The sequence below is a fragment of the Accipiter gentilis genome, chromosome 20, assembly GCF_929443795.1.
Source record: "Accipiter gentilis chromosome 20, bAccGen1.1, whole genome shotgun sequence".
Taxonomy (NCBI): domain Eukaryota; kingdom Metazoa; phylum Chordata; class Aves; order Accipitriformes; family Accipitridae; genus Astur; species Astur gentilis.
In genome coordinates, this window is record NC_064899.1 from 3,783,717 (window position 1) to 3,801,925 (window position 18,209).

The following is an 18,209-nucleotide window of genomic DNA, read 5'->3' on the forward strand; positions in this document are numbered from 1 at the left end:
ATTTTGAGAAGCATTCTAAGGCCTGGAAACCCCAAGGTTAGGCTCAAATAGAGCACCCAAATTATAGCAAATGTTTGGAATCAGTCCTGTTTTGAATTAACGAGGAAGATATAGATGCAGGCTGCAAGTTCTAAGCTTTAAGAGTTGTTGAACATCTCTCTTCTGTGGACCGTAGCACTCTCAGCACATCAGGTAGCAGACTTCTCCCGTTCTGTTTTCTGCTTTGACCCAAGTCTCTTGTAGGACTGCTGATCTGCATTTGTTAATCCTGTCATGTATTGGGACAATATTCCACTCTGACACTCAGCCGTAGCTGCCTTCTAAATCTTTCTCTGTTGCTGCTGTTTCAAAAATGATGATCCACTTGACACGTGAATTTTGGGTAACCTCACTTCCATAAGGATGGAGAGAAGTTTTCTCCTTCTGTGCCTGGTCACTTTCTGCCTTCCCACTGGATGTGTGGATTTGATGTTAAGCATTTCTACCAGCAGCTAGGACTTTCTCACCTCTAATAATACACATTTGAAAAGGCTTCTGGCCATTACTGTAGTGATTTTTCCAGTATTGAAATAGGACAGTTTGCAATTAATCAGTCACTTAGGCTGATTTTTATTTTAGTTGTGAATATAAAATACTAATTCCAAGGAAGAATAAATAGGCTCCCAAATTCTGGATTGAGGAGACATTTGAATAGACATAAATAAGGAGCTAAGCAATGAACCTTTTCACAGTAAAATGAAAAAGTATCTGGAAATATAACAAAATCTTTAGTAGGATTATATTCTACTATGTTTTAAGAAAGCAGAAAGAAAAATACATTTTGAGGGCCTTTTTGTCCTTTCATTTTCATTAGTGGAGCAGCTTTAAAATACACTGACTGAATTGTCTTTCATTTAATCCTGTGAAACTAACTTATTTCTCTACAGAACACATATACCAACGCAGATAAGCTCCTAGAAGCAGCTGAACAGCTCGCTCAGACTGGGGAGTGTGACCCGGAGGAAATTTATCAGGCTGCCCATCAGCTCGAAGACCGGATACAGGATTTTGTTAGGCGTGTGGAGCAACGCAAGATCCTGCTGGACATGTCTGTGTCCTTTCACACTCATGTTAAAGAGGTAAAACTGCTGCTAAGTCGTGGTCATAACTTTAAGCCTTAAAACTGATACTGTCCAATGTTACTTTCACTGTTAGAACCGTGCCATAGGAAGTCAGGAAACCCCTATTGTATGATGAGTTTGGGTTTGTAATTCGCTGCGGATTGGGGGCTGGGGTAGGGTGGTTGTTTTGTTTATGGATTTTATTTATTTTGTTTTATTTTTTTACTTTTACAAGCAGCTTCTACCGCCTTTGTTGTGCAAGTACACATGCTCCTTCAATCAGGGGGAAGGGGGGAGGGTCAGATCAGGGAACCGGTACAGCTAAAAGACAGCATTGTAGGGGAAATACTGTGCAATTTTGGTGGGTTTTTTTGGGGGGGGCTTGGTTTGGGTTTGTTTGGGATGTTGGGGGGGTGGTGTTCTGGTTTTGGGTTTATTTTTTAACCCAGTCAGCTCTCCAGTGCATTAACGGAGTTGTCAGACACATGGTTAGACTGACACAGGTCAGGAGACTGAAACGCGAGGCAGAAGCACAAGGCTACTTAAGGCAAGCCTGCTGCTCAGAGAGATTAGTTTTCTTTTTCTGTTTTACACATTGCATTTTGATCTTGTATATTGACAGTTCTTCAGAACCTAAAGAGCTTATCTGATAATGACAATGGTTTGCTTCACGTTTGCAATTTTTAGTCTCCTTCAGAGGTTGATATACCAGGAAAAAGAAAATTTAGCCAGACACACTTAATATTTAGCCAGATAAGTTTTCAGCTCCCATTCAGGACACAGATCATATGAATTTTATAAGCTCATGGGAGTGGGTGAAATAGGCTAGAGTAAGAATGAGGACTTCAGTAAGGGGTTTTGGTTAAAGGTAGTGGCAAATTTCAGCAACTGTAGATTACTTGTGTTCTGTTTAGAGCTCGTGTTAATTTCTTGCTACTCAAACTAGGTGAAAATAGAAAACGGCTTTTGGATCACAGCATGTCAGAGTGTCTTCCTTCCCCTCACCCTACATCAAGAAACGGTCTGTTCAGTGGGGAAGTATAGTAGTCAAAGTAGCTTCTTCAGCAAAACCTTGTAGAGGAGAAGGGTGGGAGTTTTTTGTATGTGAAACATCTGCTTTGCACTTGAAACAAGCGCACAAGGCAGTCGGTCTTTGAAGGAGGTCAAGATTGAATTACTTTTTAGCTCTAGACATGAGTACATAGCTCCCCCATCAGTTTTCTGTTAGATGCTTCCTTGCCGATATTTTCCCAGGACTCTGCTTATTTAAACAAAACAAATGCTGTGTTGTAAGCTATTCTTAGGGGGCAACCTTTTTGTTTCAGTTTTCTCAAGCACATAGTGCTGTTCCATTACCTGTTGTGAAGCACAGGAGCAGTCAGCTGCTGAAACATGTCCATTGTTTTTATAGATTTCTTTACCTGTTTTTCTTAGCATCAAGAAGAGCAGCTGGAATGGTATTTAAATGGATACAGTTGGTTGTAGTGATGAAAGACGGAGACTGTAAAAGGATTTGCAAGGAAAGGGCATTAAAAAATCCAAAAAATCGAAAGGCAGACTGATCTGTGAGTCACTGTTGAGTAATTCTGGGAGGCTGATCCAGATGTGCTGGAATGTTGCCACTGCTCCCCTAGATAATAATGTTGTATTGAAAAAAAAAAAAGATATTCTGTGTCTTGATTTATTTCTTTGGGAAAATGGATATTGTTGTGACCCTGTAAGTGCATACAGCTGTTGCTATGGCAGCCTTTTTGCAGCCTGGACTTTGGGGAAAAGGTACTGTGGCTGATGTACACATGTTCTTTTTTTTTTTTTTTTTTTTGTCATGTGGCTGACCTTTATACCTCATAAAGCAAGGAAAATTCAAATGAGTACTTATTTATGTAAGCAAGACTATCTTTTTATTTATTTGCATTCTACTTAAAAATACAGATAAGTGAGTGAGGCAGGTGGTTCATATTGGTTAAGGTGCAAAGAAATAGCAAGCTCAAAGCTGCCTTGTGCTTTCAGTATTCTGATCTGTTTTCAAGAGCCTGTTGTTTGTTATCAAACATGCGTGTGGAGTGCTGAGAAGGCATCACAAAGCAGATGGAAGATACAAATGCCCTAAACCTGAAAGTCATCCGTGCTTTGTTGGCAGGAGAATTGCATTTCTCCTGCAGGATGTGGGAAGCTGCTGAATAAATTAGTGTATACCTGCAAGCACATAACCTTTCTGCTGTATGATGGAGTGAAGAAATTAATGTGCACGCTTAGCTAGTGAAGAGGGGAGTTTAGTAGGATAATATCGTAGTTGTTGAGTCAGAAAGAGATGCTTCAGTTGTTAAAAAAAAACAACAAAAACCAACCAAACCCCAAACGGAAAAAAACCAAACTCAAAACGCCACCAATGCATTTTGCCCTTTGAGTATTCAGGGTGAATTTTGTTTCTTGTATCTTTTTTGTGTTTTCCCGGTCTAAAAAATAGTCATGAAGAATAAAAACTCTGTGTGTGACAGTTTGGAGGGAGCCACAGAGCTGAGAAAAGCTGGTAATCTGAGTTGTTGGCTGTTTTGAGGCTTTGAAACCTGGCTCTGATATCCAACTGATCCCTTGATTATTTTTTTTTAAATAGAATGTCTTGTTGTGTTTTATTCTTTTCCCCATTAATACTTCATGTTGAATGAATATTCTTCATCTGGAGGAGAGCATCCCAATACTACTACCCTCTTGTAGCTTTACATAACCTTTATACTTGACACAGAATTTGCCTGCAAATTTTGTAGCTTCCCTGGGAAGCATGAGCCCTGCAGTGTCTGCCCAGTACCGTTGCTCCGTTCACGCTTAGTAAATCAGCACAGTTTCTGCTTTCAGAAGCGGCATGCTTGCCACAAAAGCAATAGATCCGCTTGACACGTCCTGGAAGTAACAGACTTTTGCTATACCTGTGCACAAAGCAGCTGTGTAGTATGTGTGCAGGAGCCTGTTAACGGTGCACGTTGGAAATGCTGGCTGTCTTTGACATTTCCAGAAGGTCTGTAGCCAGCTGGTAGAGCTCCCTGTGGCTTACAGACATCAGAAAACAACATGTAAGTTCTCAGGCTCCTCATGGACTAACCTCCACAGACCACATTTCTCACTGGGGGAAAAGAAGGATGTATTCAGGGAAGCCAGAAATACGGTGTTATGTAACAGTATCGCCATTCCTCATTTTGCTTAATGGTGATCCAAGAAAATCAGTTGTTTGCTGTATATAAATTGTGATTCCATGCCGTTATGTTATTACTAGTTTTAAGTTTTTAAGATTGTGAGTATTGATTTTTAGCTCCCATTCAAACAGTGAGAAATTTCAATCTATAAGCCAAATTTTTCGGTAAGTGATGTACTGAAGTTGTTGTGTTCTGGCGAGCTCTCAAAGTGTTTGAGACCATAAATATCCCTAGCAGAGTCTTTGCATTGAAAGTACTGTATCCTGGCAGGTTCCCAGCGTAAGGATGGATAAAATGCAACTGAACATCTGAAACTTGGCCATTGCAGACAGTGAATCCCTCATGGCTTCGGTGCCTTTCGACATTTCATAAGAAAATAATTGCACAGAAAAAAAAAATACATTTCCTAAGTAAATGGTTGTCATAAAAGGTTGTGTGCAAAACATGGGAGCAAGAGTCATGACAGTCTTTGCTGTGAAATCTTGTCACCAAGTAGAGATGAACAGGATTTTGGTGTGAATTCAGATTCTTCCATACACATACGTACACACACACATGCACACACACTCTCTCCAAAATGGTTCCCTCAGCATCTATGAGTGGGAAGACTGAAATCCTGGCCAAGCCAGGTGTTTGTAGTAGTGCCAAAGTAGAGCAACAGATATTTTCCTAACTGGAGTCAAGTGTGGGAATAGAGATCAGGCTGACTGTATGTGGAAGAGAATGATCTCTTAAGAGCCGGTTGGCTTTTTGCATATAACCTTTTGTGTGTATTCTGACAAGTTGATTATAAAATAGCTCAGAGCGTTTTTTATGTATACACAATATGCTTAACGGTGTTACTAGAAGACGTCTCTCTTCTTTATTTTGTCTTACTCAAACTAAACTTTGCACCAGAATAGACTGAGGTTGAAAGAAGGAAAAGGGAAGTGGAATTGGCTAAGATTTCAGATACAAAACCTCGCTGTTCCTGAACAAAAGTAACGAAACAGTAGTCTCTGCAAGCTGCTGAAGGAAGGTGGCATCATTTTGAGGATGCCAGTGCGTGGGAAGGCTGAGGAGGCCTTGCTCTGGTCATAACGCTGCTGGTTCATTCACATCTAGCTAGGAGGCATGTGTATTTGCTTCAAAAAAGCTTGATAATGGTCCCACTTTGTCTCACTGCCCTCCTTTGCATTATCCAGTATGGAAGGGTGTCCATCCGCACAGCCTTTCCCTCGTTTCATCCCAGGGTGGACCCTGAGGTGACAGACCTGCTCTTTTGCTTGTCTGTCACTCCCGAGTATTTGAGTCTTCTGTGCTGGTGGTCTACAGGTTAAATTTGGATGCTCTCTCCTCTGTGTGCTCTTTCCAGGCAGCAGAGCAGATTTTTGATGCCCCCATCTAAGCGTGAAGGCTCTGTCCCTTGGGCTTTTGTGCATCTCTAATATTTTTATCGTGTCGTCATAGCACAGCAATGCTCAGCGTGATGGGTCTGGCAAAATATATGAAGTACAGTCTCGGGTCAGTACTTTGATATGCTGGTCATCTTGAACCTGACAGTTGAGGAGGACAGTTTTTAAATCTGAAATAAGAGAAACACGTTCAGTGGCAGCACACTAAAGTGTGTTGTGGTTTACTGGTTCGGTTGGACTGGAATCCAGTCACCCAGCACAGATTTTCTCTCTTGAGTTTTTCCAATACTGGTGGCTACTTTGCTTGAAAAAAGGGATCAAATTTAAGTCCAAGCATTATTGAAATAGCCCTAAGTGCTTGAGACAAGTGAGGCAGAAATAGGCCTTTAAACTGTGTAAGCTATGCTGTAGTCTTTTTTCTTGTTCAGATAAGAAATAGGGATGAATGCTGACAGGGTAGTAGTAGTTGATGTAATTTTAGGAAGATGTGAGAAACTTGGTTTTTCTTCAAGGATGAATCTGTTCTGAATAGGGAATTGATTCCATTATAACTGTAGAATAGGTAGGGATATTTGAAGCTTTTTAAGAAAATTACATGTAATTTTCAAAAACTATGCATGCATTTAGTATTTTAAATGTCACTGAAAGACCCTGGAAGACAAACGCGGGGGGGTTTAACATCTAACAGTTTTTGTTTTTAAAAGCATGCAGTTTTGGTCCACTGCATGTCCCGAAAGCCAAAGCGTACAGGCAGACACACACACATCAGCCCCTTTCTATGCCCAGATATACTTGTTAGGGAATACTATTGCAACATTCGGCCCTGCACAAATAATAGCTCCTTCAACAACTGTGTCTGTGGCAATACACATAGTGCAACACTGTGCTGGGGGGCAGGGGCAGAAAGAGGAATTGGCAGATTTTACAAGCAGAAACTGTGTGACTTTCTTTGTCTTAACCTGCTGAAAAGGCTGACTGCGTATCCAAAAGCCATTATTATGAAAATGAAAAATAAAATAAATTGTGAAAGTGTGATGGATATTTTACCCTAATAAAATAACTCTGGCCACTTGGGAAGGTATTTACTCAAAAATAGTTGTTCTTTGATTTATATTCAGCAAAATACAGTAAGGTCTTCTTTAGCTGCGGTCTTTCAGGAGATTGCAGGGATGGGACTTAAATGGACAGAGGCCCATGGTGGAAACACTGAAACTTCCAGGATGTTGCAGACAATTAAAATAATACGATCTCAGTGACTAATGGCATGCTCCCAAGAACTTAGGAAAGAGGTAGCACAGGATGCAGGCTCATTCGAGCAGATGTTTCTTAGTCTGTGCTATATTTAGATCAAGAAAAAAATCTGCTGGGTGAAACATTTGCCTGTCAGGGATTCAGAATTTGGTTTCCCTCTCCAATTTTAATTCTGATAAGATGTGAAGAGCAGATGAAAAGAGTAGAAGAGCCTCCGTCTGTGACTGGATTGAGTTATTTATATGTTGGGTTTTTTTACTGTATGTTAGAGCTTCCTTGCTGCTGGATAAAGTTCTTACTGAGGTCACAGGACTCAGTGGTTTGTTTAGGGATCTTCATGCTGCTTCTTTTATGGAGAATAGGAAAAAAAAACCATGCCTGGAAGTTGTTCAAAAGTTCACACCGAGAGAAAGTTAATAGTTTTTTAATGATGAGTTTGTTTGTTTGTTTTTTTCCCCCACTGGAGTTTTGTTGCCAAGCTCTTTTTTATGGAATAATGCGTTAACTCAGAAAATCACTGCACTATAAATTCTGTAGTTCTGCACTCCTGAATGTGTACGGGTAAGCTTCATTCTCTGTTCATGCCCCGCTGTAAACTGTTCGCTTTCTTTTGGCTTTGCTGTGCAACATTGTACTGTCTTCATCCTTAGTTTTGTATCCAAACCCAAGGTAATTTACGTTATTTCCAGTATATCCAGTGCTCATTCTGGTTTTAAAGCTATATACAAGCCAGCTTGTGGCTATTGCCACCCATTGTGAATTAAGGTCCTCTCAGTAAATTGCATGAATTTGGACCCAGCTTTAATGATAACCTGACAGTTTTGTTCATCTGTGGTGGCTTTATTCTAACTTTTGCATATAAACATCAAGACTCTTTTGAGGGGAAGCCGTTTGTCAGAAACTTACTTGGTGGAGAAGTGCAAAAAGCTTATTTGGTAATGTATTAGAGTTACTTTTGCTGTGGAAGTGTCACAGAGCTGTTTAGTCACTTCAGAAATGGCTTAAATTGTTCCACTTTCAACAGCATATGAATCACAGCTAGGCAAGTAATGCATACTAATTACTCTCCTTCTCTTTCTGCACATTTGTAAAATGTTTTTCCTTCCTGAGCAGTGGGCAGTTCAGCTAATGAACTAGGCAAACGCAATGTATTTTTGAGCCCTTTGGTACCTTGGGGGCAAGGTACCATGCTCACAGTCATGCCGTGATGACCAGGCGTTAAGCCGGTCGGCGTAACACTTTGTTGTGTAGTGCCCGTGTCGTTCTGCTCTTGGAATCGGCTACGCGGAGGAAAAGGTCGGCTGGTTCTCTGTTGGCTTGGGTCTCCAGCACCCCGGGTGAGCTTTAGGGGAAGTATTCGCATGCACAGTACATCATCAGCCCATCGCTTCTAAGTTTTGTTGCTCCTGCCAGGTCCTCTCCACGCAGTTATAGAAGTGGCTGAAGTGTACGTGAAGAATAAGACACGCAGAGGTGAGATGTCCCTTGTACAGGTCTGACACAACCCAGCTGCTAAAGACCTGTTGGAAGAAATGGAAGCGTCTTGAGCTGCAGTACAGGTGCTTGTAAGGGAGTCCAAGAGACTCAAAATGGTTTTAATCCCAGTTTGTCTGTGATAAACATCTCTGAAAACTGGGCCTTTTGTAGACTGTGCAGTAAGCGTGGAGTGTAGAGGTCTTCCAGCCAGCACCGGACACGTTAGATCTGCAGGCAACAACAAAGTGTTACTCTCAAATATATTTGCACTGTCGCAAGCTGCCCTGGTTGTGTGTGCACACCAGTTCACTTGGAAGGTCTCTGATATGGTGCCCTGTTATGGTTCAGACGTAAACTTCATAAGCTGAGAGAAGAATAAAAACATGTTCTCTGGGCATGGAAATTTTAGTAAAGTTTTCAGGTTGTATTGTCAGGCTTCTTGCTCTTAAGTTGCATTTGTCTCAAAGTGAGATTTGCATTCCTAAGTATGCATTTGGGAAAAAAAAAAAAAAAATTTGGATGCTGCGTTGGGTTATGCTGGAATGAATGTTGATGAGTGCTTTTGAACCACTTGGTAAATTCTATTGATTTGTGCTCCTTTTAACAAGAAAGACTGCTGTGGCTTGAGCTTGTGGTGTTTACAGCTATGGAGTTGCATTCAAATCTGTGACAGGCATTGTCTTTGAAGCATATGAGTAAGTCAGAATAACAGTGTATGAATAGACAGTTCCGTTTGGCGGGGGGGGTGTGGGAGGGTGGTGGTGGTAGTAGATTTGTAGAAAAGAGTGTGGTTAAATGTCATTAATTCTTCCCAATCGTGAAAATTTAGCCTATATCTTGGCTCATTCGAAACCTACCTCAGGAGGCATGTAAGGCTCTAAGATACAAAAACTAGCATTTGGTTTTAAAATAAAAGCTTCAAAGGAACCAATTCATCAAGAGCTAGAATCCTTCACTGAATTTTCTATTTTAACATAGCACTATTGGTAGTTAGGAAACGTTTATGATCAGGACATTATACAAACAGCAGCATGAAATGGGTATTTCTGTAGGACATGTTACGGAAAGAAATAAAGAAAACATTTGTTTTTCTGCCTTTTGAAGTTGAGTTGGTTTTGATTGCTTACTGTCTGTATGTTATCTATGTTAACCTTTTAATTAGGTTCAAAGTTAATAAAGCCTGTTTGTATCTCTAAAATGTATAAAGGCAGAGATTAAAACGTAGTCGAAAGACCTTAATCCTTTCAATCAGATCAGAGCTATTCTTTCAGGATAATAAACAAACTCTAACCCTTGTTCTTGGAGTCCCGGCGTTTGGGATGTGCTGGTAAAACAGAGAGCAGGGACCGGGCTGGCTGCTCCCTGCGAGCGCAGCCGTTTCCCGGTGCTGTTAGTGCCGCTCGCGGGGGTGTTGCGGGAGACAGCCGTGCTCCCTCTCTTCAAGCAGTGATTTTTATCAGTTGCACAATAGATGGCTAACGGTTTGCTGCTGAATAATTTTCACACAGAGCTTAGGATGCAACACCTTGCCTCATAAAATTGTGGAAGAGAACGCAGTCGGGTTCAAGTGACCAGTAGCGATACCTAGCTGGCATATACGTAGGGATTTCTGCGTAAGCTGCGGTGCGTGGGTGGTTCTGAACAGAGATACGTGCACGTGTTAAGGGTGGGTGGGGGGGGGGGAGAAATGTTGAATTAACTGCTGGAGTTACTTATGAAGATTTTTGCTGTAATAGTGTGACATTGAAATCGAGAGAGGAAACACCATCGCTGTAGAGATGATGATAGAAAAATAATGTCTCGCATCTGATTTGTCTCTGTGTTTGTTTTCTGAAATGCCCTTTTCTTTTTCCTTTTTTTTTGAAGGCCGCTGCAAAGTGTTATGTTGTCTGTGTGCATGTGTCAGCCTGGCAGTGTGAATTTGATGGTGGCTACAATACATCTCCCTTCCTTCCTTCCTTCCTCCCCTCTCTCAGGGAGTGTTACCATAGCATTTCCCTCCCAGGGACTCTCGCGCAGAGCTGCAGATGGGATTCTCGCTATGAACTCCGTGCTGCTCAATCGGATACGCTCCGTACTGTAGAAGGAAAATGGGAAAGAAAGGGTGACTTAGCAACACGGATAAAGCTTTCCTGGTATTTCCAAGAAGCAAAAACCTTATTTGAAACAAAGGCTCGTTTTCATTAAATTGAGGGTGGGATTTTTCTATGAAGAGAAGCAAACCCTGTTTCTCTCCCCCACCTCAGTCTGTTTTCTCTTGTCCGGGGAGATTCATTTGGAATAGTGACTTGCCTGATCCTGGGGCTTACATTTGGGTTTGTTTTTTTTCTCCCCCTCTCCTTTAGCTGTGGACATGGCTTGAGGAGCTACAGAAAGAACTGCTTGATGATGTCTACGCTGAGTCTGTGGAGGCTGTCCAAGACCTGATTAAACGTTTTGGTCAACAACAACAGACCACTCTGCAGGTTACGGTCAATGTCATAAAAGAAGGCGAGGATCTTATACAGCAACTAAGGTAAAACAAATTTTTATTTAAATCTTGTCTGGTGTACATCGGATGTTCTGTGAGGCTCTTTCTGTTTCGAGGGTAGAGGTGGTGACTACAAGATATGACCTATAAATAAATCTTGTAAATATTAGGACTACAATGGAGTTTCAGGCTGTACGGATGGTTTCTGACCCTCTGTTTACAGGAAGCTCAGCTTATAAACACTACCTCCACAAGAAGGAGAATCTGTTTACATAAGCTACCTTTTTGGTAGGAGCAGTCCTGTGTCTTTGTAGTCTGACGTGCAGGGCTCCACAGCGTTTTGAATTCTGTGCAGCAGCCTTTTTATAAAGAGACACTTGAAATTGTTTTGCAGACTGGTAAGTAACTTTACTGTAGTAAAGACCATCAGTTTGCAGTCCATTTCATTAAGTAATAATCTAAATAAATTTGGGCCCCAGCCGCACTGGTACATGTCCCTTTGCTGCAGGAACAGATATTATCATATCTGAATTTGCAGGTTTTATACTTCAGTAAAAGATTAAAGGTTTGGTTTGGTTTTATATTATCTAATTTTGATTTTTTTCATTGCTAGGAAGGTTCAGTAAAGTAAATAGTTATCATTTGCCACTTCCTTTTCACAATAAAAGGGTTTTTCATGGGTTTCAAATTTTATTCTTCCTGTAAACAGAATGTCCTTAAATGTTGAATTAGTGAAAAACTGAAAGTAATCTAATTTCCTAATGCCTTTTCAAGTACTAAAACATAATTTGGACTTTTATTAACAAAGATGTACAGACTTAGCTTTCATGTAATATGGCTTGTGTTGACCTTATCTGAAACAGTCTTACATTTTGTCGTCATATATAGCATCCATGTTGGTTTTTTTCAGTAATGCTATTTTTTCTTTTTTTTTTCCCCCCTCTTCCTCTTTGCTTTGAATAGGGATTCTGCCATTTCTAGTAACAAGACCCCCCACAACAGTTCGATCAACCACATCGAAACAGTCCTGCAGCAGCTGGATGAGGCCCAGTCTCAGATGGAGGAGCTTTTTCAAGAACGCAAGATCAAGCTTGAGCTGTTTCTGCAGCTCCGCATATTTGAAAGAGATGCAATAGATGTGAGTGTCTGCTTTTGCAGTTGCACTGCACTTACTTCTCCCCTTGTGTAGGAACATTTATGCTGAGATTGTTGTGTCGTTGCATTGGCATGTGGCTCAAATGACTGACAGCCTTAGTTCTTACCTGAACTAAGGCGTTCGTTTTGTACGTGAAAGTGTCAGGAGAATGCAGAGCTGGGCTTTTCGATACTAACTAAAGCTCTGGTTGGCTCCCAGTGCATCTTTAAGCAAATGTCTTGTAAAATTATAATGTACCAGTTGCTTCATCTGGTAAGTTTGGTTTCAATATCAAGCTACCTTGATATAACTAGTATGCTTACAGTTAATATGAATAAGTCTTGCAAGGTGGTTTAGTACAAACCCTCTGAACTGTTGCTTCGTAGTAACACCCCTCTTCTCTTTCTTTTCCAAATCACCAGTCTTTTTTCAGTTGGCAACTACAAGTGGTGTTTGGAATTCTGTTTTAATCTTTGGGGATGTTGTATGGGCTGTCTGTGTTGTCTTTTTTTTTTTTTTAACATAAGATTCTTTTCCACCTCTGAAAACAATGCAAAAGCAGTTGTAGTGCCACACCCCTGCAAAACTTCAAGAAGTTTTGAGACTGTCCAAATTTTGGAGGAGGATTACAGCGTATCAGTTGGAAAGTTTCTGGTTTTATGCAGGGACATGAAACTCTGCATGGAGCTTAGGTTAATAGAATTGCATTATAAAGCTTCAGCTGAGTTCATATGACTTTTGTAAAACCACTAGTGCTGGGCACAGCAACTGAAACTAAGTTGGTGCCTCAGAAGGTTCAGGGTTATCCGTTGGTAAATGATCCTGTTTGAGTATATGTCAAGACTCTGGAAACTAGGAGTTACAGTGATAATTTTAACCCTTCGCTTGTATGTAGTAAAAGCTGCAACTGTTGGTTAGGTATGAGTGGTGTAAGGGTAAAGAGGCAGTCAGCAGAAGTGATATCTTCTCAGGTTTGGGTTTTTTCTGAAAATCGGGATTAGCTAGCATTGCTGAAGTCTGGTTTAGCTAAGCACATTGTTAGATGCAGTGCAGAAATAGGCAGACACAGTTCCTTGATCTGTGCCCATAGAGGAAGTGAGAGTGTGCACACTACAGTAATAACAACTCTGGTGTAAAGACTAAGAAGGTTCTCTATTTTGCAATGCACACTAGTCTGCAGGGAGTTTGCTACTTTGATCATATGAGAGTGGCTGTCTTGCATATGCAAGGGAAAGGTTTTGGCAGAATTGTGATTGTAATAATTAGTTGGATGACTGGTATGTGAGGAGGAACATAAAAGGTATCCCCTTCTATAGGACTGTCAGCAATTTTACAGTCTCTGCAGAAGTGATCTGCAGTGCTCGATGTCTGTGTGATGTTCTCAGAACACTTTTATTGAGGAAATGGCAGCCATGGGGGGCAAGGCATACTAAGAAAATTAATGGAAGAATTAGGTTAAATGTTTGAGTGAAGCTCACGATTAAGGCAATTGCTCTCTGCTGTAGGTTATGTAAACCAGGATTCTACAACAGCAGAAGGCTGGTTGCAGGAGCCCTGCTTTGCAGATGCATTCTAGTCCTTCAGTGCAGGACAGCATCTGTAAAGATACTAGTACTTCTGTGTATGTTGTTTGGTGATGCCCATAGGATTTTGCATTGGAAAGCTGCAAACCCTAACTTGACATGTCTTGCTTTTTCTAAAGCTGACACTTGGCATGCTTTACATTTTGGCACATAAAACATAAAGCAAAGTACTAATTACCTTACTGAAAGAGTTGCTGTATTTTGTTTATATGGCTTGGAAATAAAAATCATGCTTATTTAAGATTGCCAAGGAGCCCTCCAGGGAACAAAATGACCCTGGCTGGAAAGCGTCTTCAGCAAAATGTTGTTTGCTTTGCTGTCTCTGTACCATGTCATCTCCCTGCTTCCTCAGCAAAGCACGCTTCTCTTTTCCCTCTCCCTGAAGGCAGACATCTGTTTGGAAACTTCCAGGAAGAAAATGTAGGGTCTAGTTCCAGGTCAGTTGTTTGAAAGCAGAAGCTCAGCTGAAGTAACATGATAGTGAGGAGGAGCCAGATGCCAGCTAGGAACTTGCAGACCTTGTTTTGACCTCCTCCTTCGTGGAGGATTTTGTGTGACTGGTCCAATCAATTAAGACTTGGCTCTAGGGGCAGTTCATTCAGGGGACCATCCTGTGAGGACAGTTTTTCTGGAAGGCGAGCAGTGTTTCTAGCTTGTCTTACTGCTTGCAAAATAACAGAGGCTAAAATAGGACAAAGGGTTCTCTTGGCACTGCAGGATCATACTGTGCAGCTGTGCTTCTGGGGAAAGTGGTGACATTTGCCGGCAGGGTTAGTCCTCTTCCTCTTGTCCTTACTCTTCCCTTAGTATTCGCTGATAAAATACTCTGTTTCTTTCAGTTGCTGGTTTTTATCCTACACCTTCTCAGATTCTCCTGCTCTTCTGAAATTGCTGTAACTCCAGCATTGTCTCTGTTTTGCCCCTTGCTCTTGGCACATAAACTTGACCTTCTCTACCCTCCGTAGGCTTTTAAGTGCCATTGGTCATGAAGTATTTGAAGGACGCTGTTGGGAATGCCTGTATTAACTAAAGACAAGAAGGAGCAAAATAATGTACCCTGAGAGTCCCTTGCTAGGGTGATTAGTAGCATAAGGAAGATGTGTATGGACCTAGCCAGTGGGAAGGTAACACTGGTGGCAATATATGCAACCTAAAATGTTTGTGTCTCATCTGTGTCTGTGCATTTTTGCTTGTCTGTAACCTAAATGCCTTGAGGCCTCTGTCAGGGCTCCACACAAAGCATACCACACACTTTTCAACTCACAGTTTTATCTCGGCTCTATTTTTGGACCACACTTACAAGATGCCTGTTAAGTCATACAGCTGAAAAGGCAAGGATGCAAAGTGCTGGATCACAGAGACCTAACTCTTCTCCCTTTCCCATTTTCCCTTTTTCTTTCTCCCCAGCACATAATATTTTCCAGGTCCTGGTTAGTATCAGTTGGTATAAGGAATGCTAGTTAGACCCATCTGAGAAGAGACCTGTGGTTCGTTCTTTCTTTCCCACTCAGTGCAAAAGAATTGGCATCCCTTCTGTGTTGTACCCTGCCTTGTTTCCTGTCAGTGTTACCTTTACATTTTGTAAAAACCTAGGAATGTCAGGCAGCTCAGCCTCTGCACTAGGAACTTCTTGAACACGTGCTGTGGTAAGTAGTTACCCTGTGTTTATGCTGGGTTGTCCATTTCCTGAGAGTGGTATTAGTTTGTGATTCAGTTACTTTAGATGTCTATTAATCATTCATCTTTGTTCTGTTTGTTTAATGCTAATTGTCTTGACAAAACTTGACAAAGAAAATAGGAGCCTGCTCACTCTAAAAGTGTTGCTTGTAAAGCAGAACTTCAGGGGAAGCACTGAAGAGTGTGGGCAGAGAGGGCTTGATGCACGTTATTTTTAACTCTGCCCTCCATGCATTTCAGATTTGCACGGTGGGTGCAATGGCTGAAACAGATCACCTTGCGCCACCTAATTACTGCTGAAAAATTGTAAGGATTACTGCCCTTGTTAGGAACCTCGGCTGTGATGTTCACTGACTTATCTTTTGAGTGAGTGTGGGACCATGCTGGCACCATTTATTTGAATCGTGGGCTCCCTGGTCTTTTGAAGGGGACAGGGAATGTCTTGCTCTTATACGGAGTGTTTCAGACTGCTTTAAATAATGTGTGGGTCATGATCTTAACCTTGGGGTTGCATGAAATAACATGGGAAGAAGTTATAATTCTTACTGTTGGTTGTTCTTTGGAGGCAGTATCACTGAAACCTCTTGGCTGAAGTGACACACGGCGTGGACCTCTTAAAACTACCTGTCGTTCATAGCAGGTACAGTGAATCTCAGGATAGTCTAAGAGGAAATAGTGACTACAATCTACTTAAACCATTCCATTATTATAAAAATACTGACACTTAGCCACAGCAATGTCCTATTGTGAGCTTACTGTGTTCATTACCTTATTTCCACTCAGTTTGCTAGTGAGAGGTAAGGTTTAGGCATCTGTTCTGAAGGGAGATGGACTGGCTTTGCTTTTAAAACAGTGGCATGAATGTGCCATGTTAAATCTTAATCCACTTTCTAATGGTGGTTAGAAAGATGGTGAAAGATGACGTTTTGACAGCAGAGTTTCACGACCTTCTTTACTGCTCACGTTTCTCAGTTTGACCAAGCCTAACTACAGTTACTTTTGAGGATAACTTGTGAATGTTGTTAACTTGAACTGGATGAAAATAAGATCGTAAATCTAATTTGTGAGAACTTCCGTAGTGCAGTGGACGGTTTGAAGAAACAAACGTTAGATGACCTCCACTGCTTTCAGTAATGAATGAATACAGTTTTGAAGACGAGCTGGGACAAGCAGGTCTGAGGTGTGTGAGAGCAGAAAAGCGGGGTAGTTGGCAATAAGTGGTTTCTCAGGCTGAACTCTCAGGAAGGCTTGACGTTTCTGAAATACTTCAGGTCAGTTAAAAGGAGATGAAGAGCAGCGGGAGGTAGCGAGACATGTTGGGCATGGACCAAGTAAAAGGGAAATAAAGGGAAGTTGTGAAGGATTTTGTGGGAGGGAGAGCCTGCGTGTGTGTTTAGAGGGGAAACCCTCATAATGCATAAATAGATTGTGCGTGTGATGTTCAGAGCACACGGAGAGAGATGAAAGAAGCTTTAAGCAGTAGCTAAAAAGCCTTGTCCTGTATATCTTCCTGCATCTCGTCCATCAGTGCTTCTGTTTTCAGTGTTACCCCAAAACATGAGTTTCTGCTTGTTTTCACTTTGGTAGACCTAGCAAATCAGGATTAGAGATTCCAAATAGCTCCCTTGATTCTTTGGTATCTCCCATCATGGCATGGTGCAAAACTTGAATACTTAATGAATCAAGTAAAATTTTTGCAGAACACCTTTAAAACAGGACGTAACTCACTGATGCCACAATTTTAATAATAATAATTGCTTGATGTCTCCATTTCTTATGGTGCCATGTGAGCAGAATGGAAACGAGCCTTCAAGACAGAGTGTAGCTGACTTTGGGAACTTTATATGGATGATTTAACTTTACTTTCTCCTCAATTCTATTTTTTCTAGCAGGATTGTTTTTCTGGAATTTCTCTTGTAGTTTAACTGTCTCAGTAACATCACAGCTCTGATTAAGTGCTTGGAAAGCATAGTAGCATATTTCTTTTGCTGACAACAAATTACTTCAGTTAAATATTTATGCAGTCAGCTACTTTGTTGCTAATGCCCATTTAGTCAGATCCTCTCTCAGCTGTGTCTTGCTGCATAAATAGGTGTTTTCCTGTTATTTAGAACCATTCACATCAGTTTGTCCTACTCCTGAAATCGTACAACTCTGGAGCTAAGCCATACTTGGTTCTTGATATCTATAATTGAACTGCAGTAGTTTGTGGCATAACTGCTGAAAATTCTGAAAAATAATTTGATTACAGGCTTGAGGGATAAGTGTGTCACAGACTTGTTTGAAGTAACTGATGCATCAAGCCTTTGCCATAAGAACTCAACCCACTTTCATCAGTGAGGATTGTAAGGATTATTCGTTAGACTTCAAAACAGTTTTGTATCCTAATTAAAAGGAATATTTTACATTTCGGCCAGGTTTTGCAATATGATTTGGAAAACCACTTGTGTGGACAGACAAGGAGGGCTTATTGTTGTGATGCATGTGTTAAAAAAAAAAATCCTTCCTTAGCTACCCTTCTTTGGACGTCTTATGACTGAGAGTAAAATCCAGAATTAAAGTATAAACTGAAGTGTAGCTGAATGATTTCAGCAAGCAAATTTAGCTCTGGCATTACAGTAATACTGCAATAAAGTGGTACTTTTTGGTTTTGCACCATTCACGAAGTACCCTGCCTTTTGTAGCAAGTAGTGCTTCTCAGTTGTCTGGCAGAAGTCAGAGGTGCTCACAGAGCCTGATGCTTCCTGCTCACAGAAGGGGAGAGCTGGCTTTTTGGTAAAAGGGCTTGAGACTAACATAATTGAAAACTAAGCTGTCTCTTGATGTGTGAATTATTACTTGGTGCAGATGGAAGAATTGAAAAGATGTTTTAGATCATTTTACTTCAAAAGGGGAGATAAAAACATTTTAATATTTTCACAAGTGAAGTGTTGAT

The 18,209-nt window shown here is 41.0% G+C and overlaps 1 protein-coding gene across 4 annotated transcripts in view; it reads left to right on the forward strand.

The window, feature by feature from the left end:
- TRIO (trio Rho guanine nucleotide exchange factor) overlaps positions 1-18,209 on the forward strand; it is a 255,442-nt gene that overhangs the window by 119,923 nt on the left and 117,310 nt on the right. For all 4 annotated transcript variants that reach the window (XM_049823888.1, XM_049823887.1, XM_049823885.1 and 1 more), the window contains exons 11-13: positions 927-1,118; positions 10,755-10,924; positions 11,843-12,017. In XM_049823888.1, coding sequence (XP_049679845.1) covers positions 927-1,118; positions 10,755-10,924; positions 11,843-12,017 — 537 coding nt within the window. The remainder of the gene's footprint in view (positions 1-926; positions 1,119-10,754; positions 10,925-11,842; positions 12,018-18,209) is intronic.